The 8,935-nt window shown below is 46.9% G+C and overlaps 1 protein-coding gene across 1 annotated transcript in view; it reads right to left on the bottom strand.

Moving 5' to 3' along the window:
* The window catches only part of PREX1 (phosphatidylinositol-3,4,5-trisphosphate-dependent Rac exchange factor 1), a 353,334-nt gene that overhangs the window by 258,292 nt on the left and 86,107 nt on the right, over nt 1–8,935 (bottom strand). The window contains exons 2-3 of the mRNA XM_006839328.1: nt 307–556; nt 23–212 (exon numbers count right to left, since the gene is read on the bottom strand). Of these exons, the coding sequence (XP_006839391.1) occupies nt 23–212; nt 307–556 (440 nt within the window). The remainder of the gene's footprint in view (nt 1–22; nt 213–306; nt 557–8,935) is intronic.

The following is an 8,935-nucleotide window of genomic DNA, read 5'->3' as shown; positions in this document are numbered from 1 at the left end:
CCAGACGGCGCCCCCCCTCCACCGCCACAGCCGCCCAGGGAGCGTCTGCCAAGTGCCACGCCGCGCTCCGCCGCAGAGGCGCTCCGCGCGCTCACGGGGCCCCTTGGAGAAGAGCCGCTGAGGTAGCGGCCCCGTCGGAAACTCTGCGCCGCTGGAGCTGGGGCGCCCGTGGCACCAGGGCGGGAAAGCCCTCCGGAAGAGGTCCCGCGTAGCTGAAGAGCTCAAGCAGTGCTCACGCAGCCGTGAGCCCACCAACTCCGCGCCTGGACGCGTGGCACCACCCCCCGCGGGCTACGCCACTCCCACTCCGACACACGCGACACCAGCGGCGCACATGCACACGCACGCAGGTCCCGCCGCCGCTGCCGCTGCTCGGGCGGAATAAACACGGGTGGGAAAACGCGCAGTGGGCCCGGTCGGAGCAAACTGGCCCCCGCTCCGCACCCTCCCTCCGACTCCTGCGAAGAGAGGGGCGGCCACTTTCCTGACCGCACGTCCTCGGCCTCCCACCCAGGGACACTTGGGCCTTCTGGGTGCCCTCGGGTGCTGCCACGACCTTGGGTAGGAAGACACGGAACTCACGCGCTCTCGTATATCCGCTTTTCTTTCTGCTTTTTCTCTCCTTCGTTCCTCCTTTTTATTCTTTCCTTCCTTTCTTAAATTCTTTGAACTCAGGAGATGACCCTGTCCTTTCCACCTCTTCCAGAAGAAATTATTACCTACTCTCGAGCTCCACTCACCTACACCCGGGATCAGACCCTGGGAAACTGGGGTCCAGGCTGGTCGGTGTCGTTTGACCCACCCCCTCCCCTGCCGCAGAGGAAGATATGGAAAGGTGAGGGAGTCCTGGGACCTAGCTGTTGCTCAAGTTCAAATTTTGGCTCTCTCACTTGTTAGCTGGGTGACCTTGGACATTCCTCCCATCAAGAGCCTTCGTTTCTTTTCAGGTATACAATGGGAATAACAATGCTACCTATTTCAGGGCCCAGCACCCATGGGGAGTACTTGGAACAGTGCCCTGCCCCTAGAAAGTTCTCTGTAAATACTACTTCTTGTTTGGGATGACTACATGTAAGAGAACTGGCCCTTTGACCTGAACCCAGTGTCCAAACTGCCCACACAATCTCTAACTGGCCCCAGTTGCAGAGGCCAGAGATTATATTACCTCCCAGTAGATTAGTTGATGCATATACTCTTTCCCTCTAGACTGCAGTAGATGTGGGTAGGAAATATATTGCTTTATTTATGTTCTTTCTGTTGGAAACACCTAGTCTGGTTCTCCCTATGGGCTGACTGTCTAAATATGGCAAGTGCCTAGGAACACAAGGAGAAGACAGGGAGGCTTCAGCCCCACGGAGCTCTGTTCCCTTGGGACCACAGAGAAGGTAGCATTTGATCTGCACCTTGAAGGATTATTGCTTAGGGACTAAGGGGTGTGAGATACGGGATTCTGGCATGACTGATGGAGACCAGTTATGTCCAAAAGGTGGCTGACCTTTTGTTCCTGAGTTTTTCAGAGAAAAGTCTCATTCTCTGGGGTCTCATACTCTGCCACTTAGAAGCTCTATGTCCTTATACAACTTCTAAGCCTCAATGGCCTCATCTTCCTATGAAATCATCTTTTTCATGGAATGAAGCAGGCTTACATTTGCATCCCATCTTCAAGTCTAACGAGCTGGATGACCTTGTCCAAGATACTTCAACACTCCAAACTGAATCTGTAAAATGGGTTTCTTTGTAAGAGTGAAACATACATACGCAGAAATTTTCAACTCTAAGGCTACTAGCATTTGGGAGTAGATGATTCTTTTTCATAGATGCCCTGTGCATTGTAGGGCATTTAGCATAAAGCATAAACTTACTAGGTGCCAGTAGCAATCTCCAAACACTGTCAAACGTCCTGTGGAGGACAGAGTCGGCCCTGGTTGAGAACTTGAAGTACCTGACATAGATAGCTGACACAGGGTTGTTGTTGTTGTTGTTATGTGCCGTGGAGTTGGTTCTGACTCATAGCAACCCTGTACAGGGTTTCCGAGGCTGTAAATCTTTACGGGAACAGAAAGCCTCATCTTTCTCCCGCAGAACAGCTGGTAGTTTTGAACTGCTGACCCTGAGGTTAGCAGCCAGATTCGTAACCACTACGCTACCAGAGCTCCTTTGGCACAGGGTAGGTGCTCAATAAACACCAGTCTCCTCAGCTTGTGACTAAGGAAAGTCAGTTTGAAGTTCACAGAGCTATTTGTCTCACATACACAAATCCCACAATTCATCCAGTAATCTGTCTACACTGCCTAAAATGTCACCCAGACGATTCTACATTTGTGGATGGAGTCCATCCCAGACCCACTCTGTCGCTTCAACATTCTGACTTGTTGATTATCATCAAAGACCAAAGCCTCCTTCAACCCTGCTTTCCTCATCCTGGTGGCTTTTTCTCCCATGGTTTGGGGCCTCATGATGGAGTCCTGGTGTGGCGCTGTAGGATCAGCAATGGACTGCCAACTGTAAGGTCAGCAGTTCAAACCCACCAAGTGGTCCTTGGAAACCCTATACAGGGTCACTGTGAATCAGAACCAACTCAACAGCGCTTAGCAATAACAACAGTCCCAAGATGGCTGCTCTAACACTATCTCCTCACACAACAGCTTCAAAGTGGGAAAAAAAGGGTAAAAAATCTTCTGTGGCTCTCTTGGGGGGGGGGCGGGATTTTCCCAGAATCCCCCAGCAAACTTTCCCTTGCACCTCATTGACCAGAGCTGAGTCACATAGCCACCTGAAGAGTCCCTGACCAACAGCAAGGAGTTGACACCACCAGCTTAGAACATCCTACTTCATCCCCCCAGAACATGATTGCCTAAACCACTTGGGGTTCTGTTGTCAAGAGACTAACAGTGTCTGCCCCAAGCACCTACTCTGTGCTGAGCATTGGGTTAGGTTCTAGAAGTGAAAGAGACCACCAAAGTCCAGCCCCAGGGAGCTGCCATTCCAGCAGAAAAGACTGGCAGAGAGATGAAATAAACAGCATGTTCCCTCAGTCATTCCTTGGACATATGTTTATGGAGGATATACTATGTACTAGGAGTCCCAGATAACACAAACAATCCCTTGGCTATCAACTTCAAGGTTGGTGGTTCGAATCCGCTCCTTGGAAAAATGACCTAGCCCAGGTCTACTCAGACACACGTGGGATCACCAAGAGTTGGAATCTACTTGAAGACAACTGTTTTGTTGGGTTTTGGGGGTATTTTTACTATGCACCAGGCATTGGAGTCCTGGTGTGGCGCTGTAGGATTAGCATTGGCCTACTAGCCACAAGGTTGGAGGTTCAGACCCACCAGCCACTCCTCAGAAACCCTATGCAAGGTTGCTGAGAGTCAAAACCTACTTGACTGTCCATATTAACAGCATGTGCCAGGCACTGGGATATAGCAGGGAGCACAAGAGATACGGTCCCTGCCCTCCCTGGCATTCTGAGTCCAGAGCCCAGGGAGAAGGACAACAACCAAACAAACAATACGCAAACAAGAGTCGTTCAGTTCCTCTAAGACCTGGAAGGGATGGGCCTGGAGCATCAGTGTTGGTTGGTGGCACATCCAGGCCTCGGTCCCAGGTCACCACCTACCCCAGGTCTGGTGACTCAGATGGGGGAACACTCCCTATTGGCGTGATCAGTGGGAACTCCCTCTGTTACAGGCCTAGCAGCCTCCCAGCAAATCCTGGCACAGACAAGTTCAATGAACCCAACATGACTAAGCCAGCACACACTGGTGCATTTTCTTCTTCTTGCCCTGTAGGCAGGCTTGACCGCTCATCTCTTCTACCCCATCACCTCCTTCTCAGACCCTCCAGGTGGGAGTATATGTCTGTATACCAGAGCAAGGGTCTAAAATAGTCTAGAGCTGGGAAGCATCCATCAGAAGAACAAGGAGAGAGAAGAAAAAAAAAAAAAATACTAACTTTCATTTCAGGGTAAAAAAAAACCATGATAATGATAGGGAAATTCTCTGCAGCAGGGACAATTTTAGAGTTTCCGTTGCCATGTGCTGCACAAATAGTGGGAAATACCATTTCGTTTCTGTTGCTAAAGTTTCACATTTGCAGAAAAGACACACTGCTTAGAAACACCACACAAATAGTTCCTTGTTCCTTCACAAGACCCTCTAAAGATTTCTGCAGGCTTGGGACTAGAAGGTCCCCTCCCCAAACTCTGTTTAGAAGAAAAATGAATTAAGATAAATCACAAACCAAACCCATTGTCCTCAAGTTGCTTCTGGCTTATGTTGATGTCATGTGTCACCGAGTAGAACTGCTCCATAGGGCTTTCTTGACTGTAATCTTTACTGTAGGATAAGCACTGGACTGTTAACCACAAGGTCGGTGGTTCAAACCCACCAGCCACTCCTCAGAAACCCTATACACGATCTCTATGAGTCGGAGCCTACTCAACGGCACTAATAACTACATCTTTACTGAAGACAATTGCCAGGCCTTTCTTCCACAGCATTACTGGATGGGTCTCAACCATAAACCTTGAGGTTAGTAGTTGTGCACCAACCACTTACATCACCCAAACCCACTGCCGTCCAGTTGATACTGCCTCATAGCAACCCTATAGAAGAGAGTAGAATTGTACTATAGGGTTTCCAAGGCTGGAAATCTTTATGAAAGAAGATTGCCTCATCTTTCTCCCACAGAACAGCTGGTGGGTTCGAACCACCAACCTTTTCGTTAGCAACCCATTGTTTAACCCGCTGCACCACTATGGCTCCTTGTTGTGTCACCCAGGGACCTCTTAATTAAGAAAAGAAAAGTAAAATAAGAAGTGATTTTTGTCCATCAGAGTTGAACAAGCTGGGTGAAAAATGAGTTCTTGGACTGCCCAGAAGTAGCAATCTTTTTCCAAATGCAAATGAGTTCTCAGTAAGTCAGGTCATTCTTGTTCTGAGCGTCTAGAGCAGCTTTCTGAGAAGAGGCAAGAGGCCGCTCCACCCTTGGTCATTCTCCCCTTCATAGTTTCTGCTGAGCCACCCCGAGTGCTGCCCACGGCAAAATTTCACCATAGGAAGCCAGAGGGCTCTGGTTCAAGATCTGATTCAAACATAACAGATGTCAGACTAAGTCAGAGCTCCACAGCTTTGCCAAATCACGTTTGTGCCAGAAAGCCCTGGAAACATGACCCCTGGAAAGTAGGCGGGCGAAGTGGGGAGACGTTTAGGACCCTCCATTCAAATCCCAAACCTGTTGCTGACATGATGCCTTCTTTGTTCCAGCCTTTGGACATTGTTGTAGCTCTAGAGACTCATGGGTTCAAATCCCACCCCCACCACTTTCATATTGGGTGATTGTACAAATGGCTTAACCTCACTGAGCTTCTGTGTCCCTATCTGTAAAATGGAGCCAATAATAGTTCCTGCCTCACAGGGCTGTTGTGTTGTTTAAAATAATTAAAATAATGAATAGATGGAAAGTTCTTAGAATGGCCTAGCAATTGAGTGTTAACCATCAGAACTGGGAGAGGCTATGATGCCAGGAGCTGTGACAGTTATTTTGAGACCATGAGGAAGACATTGCTAAGATGATACAATGACAGACCTTTGATGTCACTGAGCTACTGAATTAACTAATCATGGAGCTGCTTGCCTCTGGACTCCTTATATTACAAGATATTAAAATATTTAAGCCTGTTGAGTCAACTTTTCTTGCAGTCCAAGGTGTCCTGGCTGATATGTTTCCTTTTCCCTGGATTTCTTCTCACTGAGATGAACTGATTCTTCTACAGATGGGGAGACCATACACCCCAGTTTACCTGGGATCATCTCAGCTTATGACTGTTGTCCCAGCATAATTATTAATAATATCCCCCATTAGGAGGATGATATGGTCAGGGGCTCTGTAGGATAAGCACTGGACTTCGAACCCTGAGATCAGTCATTCAGTTCGAGCCCACTAGATGCTCCGAGATAGAAATATAATGCTTTCTGTGCCTATAAAGATTTACAGCCTCCAAAACCCTATACAGGGTCACTATGAGTCGGAACCAAGTTAACAATATCCACTGAGATCCTCTTTTCTTACACTTTAGCCATTTAAATACAGACGTGCCTGAGGAATGCTGGTCTCCATTATATCTGGTCCCAATGGAGCGAACACTCAATGTTTGTAAAGCTGAAGGCTGGATTAGGATAAAAGTTACGGAAAACGTTCAGAAAGAGGAAGATCACTGTGTACACGTTAACTCTGCAACTTAATCAAGGCCAGAGACTCACCTGGACCCTGTGTCTTGAAATGTTACAGTCAAGGGTGCCAGATGGTTTCAACTGGATATATACATTTACATGTCTGGGTTTTAGTTTGGAGGTTGGGATTTTTCCTTGTTGTTGTTTTTTAATTTTTTTTTTTCAGTTTCCTGGACTGAAAACTCAAAAATTGGACACCCTAGCCCAAATCCCAACACGTGGCAACCTCAGTGGTAATTTACTGAAAGTTGACAGTTTCCTCTTTAACCAGCAAAAACACAGTCACACCCTCTTCAAATGTCTGCTGTGGCCTGCCTTTTAAATGTCCTGGGCAAATTCCATTCCTGGAGCCTTTGTTCAAAGGGGGAAAGTTATCATTATAACCGTTTCTGGGTTTTGAGTGTTCACCGTGTACTAGGCACTATGAAGACATGATAGCCATTTTGTACAACTGTCTTCCATGGTGGTTCTCGTTAGACCCATGCCTGCTTTGACAGATAGCAAAACTAAAGAACCTGAACTAGGTGACTATATTAGGATATCGGTGAAAAGACATAAATAGAGGGAGGATTTTCTAAAAGAAGATTTTGTCTTTACAGTTCAGGCATAAACAACCCAAGGCAGGTAGGGAAGCCACAAGTTGTGAAAATCCAATTACGGCCAGCTTCAGTGAATCCACCATCCTTGATCTGTGATGTTCTGCAAATGCTCCAGGGTCACATTCCAACCAGCAGGAGAGAAGGGGATGAGAAGGGGGTCCTAGTCACTTTAGAATGAGAAATAGAGATCTCACATCCCACTCCTGCTCCAACCCCACTGTACTGGTTAAAATTTTGTGTCCACTTGGCCGGACCAGGATTCTCAGTGGTTTCCCAGTTAGGATGTTGTCATCACCTCCGCAATGAGATCTAACATGATGTCATCATCCCATGGTGTGATCAGCTCTGCTCTGACATCGTTATTCTACGTGTTGCAAATCCTCACTTCTGTGACGTTAATGGAGCCAGATGTAAATTAATCTACACGATGAGGTTGTTTCTGGAGTCAGTCTCTTTTGGATACAAAAGACAGTAAATGAGCAAGTAGAGCTCGACCTACTACCACCAAGAGTGAAGTGTGTCTTTTGGGCCTGGGGTCCTTGCATTGTGGAACTCCTACATCCAGGGAGAGATTGATGCCAAGACACATGTACCCACAGATACTGAAAGGAAATAAGGACTTTTCTCCAGAGGCAGCGCTCTGAATTTGGGTTTCTAGCTTCCTAAACTTGGAGAGAATAAATTTCTGTTTGTCAAAGCCACCCCCCCTTGTAGTATTTCTAAAGACCTAAGACACTCAGTCACAAGCACTTTGTCACCAGCTGTGTCTGCCTTAAATCCATGCCAAACCAATTTTCAGACATTGTCAGTGAACTGGCAGAATCTTGTTTCACTTGTCTTCCCCATAACCACCACTTCGTTCACCTCTCCAGCTTCCAAGAGATTTCTCCCAACATGGAGTCTAAAACATGAACTGGGAACATACATGCATTCATTCATCCAACTCAGATTGGCATGCACCAGGCATTCTTCTAAACCAGTTGCTCTCAAATTAGGTCCAACTCATGGAGACTCCATGCGTATTGGAGTAGAACTGTGCTCCATGGGGTTTTCGAACGTTAATTTTTCAGAAGTAGATCTTCAAACTTATCTTCTGAGGTACCTCAGTGTGGACTCGAACCCCTAAAATTTCTGTTAGCAGCTGAGCTTGTTAACTGCTTTGGACCACCCAAGGATTCGGAGCCACTGTTCTAGGTATTAAGAACAGGCCAGTGCACAGCAATGAAGAAATGGGCTGAGTTCAACCATGTTCCATAGACTCCCATTGACCTGGAGAGGAGAGAGAGAGAAGAGGAAGGGCTGGTTGGTCCAAAGTGTGGTGAGACCTGGGGACACCTGAGCCCATGGACAAGGACATAGCCTCAGAGGGCTAGAGCTGAGAGTGAAGCATCCAGCTGATATGAAGTGAGGGGAGATGCACAAGAACACCTAAACTTGCTGTAGTACCCATTTGGCCTAACCTCGATGACTTGATAAGCAGAACTCGACTAGAGGAAGATTAAATTTTTTTTAAATTTTTTATAAAGGAAACAAGGGCAAATTGTTACAATTTGATGAACTTGACCTATACTCATGGAGGTAGTAGCTCAAAATACAAACAGAGAGGGAAGAAGTCTTTACATCAAGTAACAATGCTATCCCCTCTGTACACAGGGTAGATAGGGACAGGCAACTTAGACATTGTCTACCTAAAATGAGGGGGCAATAAAGGCACAAAGTGACTGGCTTACAAGGTTTTAAGAGGGAGTTTAGTTTAAGAGTGTGGTGGAGGGAGATAGAGTCCCCGCTGAACAGTTTTCATCTTATCTAGATGGGTCTGGTAAAAAGAGATGGGGATAAGATTCTTATGATTCAATAGTGAGTAATTGTTATCATGACTAATTACAACTGTCACAATTGTAAAGGTTGAAGTTTTGTAACAAAAACAGAGTAGTTAATCTTACAGTCCAGAACAGAGGACCCTAGGACCATCAAGGGAGAAGAGCACAAGCAGAATGTGGGACCTTATCCAGAGAAGCAGTGACACCAGAGATGGAGACAGAGATGAGGACATGGAGAGAGGGAGCAGCTGAGGACTCTAGATTCATGGAAAGAGAGAGA

This window comes from Chrysochloris asiatica, unplaced genomic scaffold (genome assembly GCF_000296735.1).
Source record: "Chrysochloris asiatica unplaced genomic scaffold, ChrAsi1.0 scaffold00023, whole genome shotgun sequence".
NCBI classification, from domain to species: domain Eukaryota; kingdom Metazoa; phylum Chordata; class Mammalia; order Afrosoricida; family Chrysochloridae; genus Chrysochloris; species Chrysochloris asiatica.
Note: the sequence above shows the minus strand (reverse complement) of the source record. Positions and strands in the feature narration are given on the sequence as shown.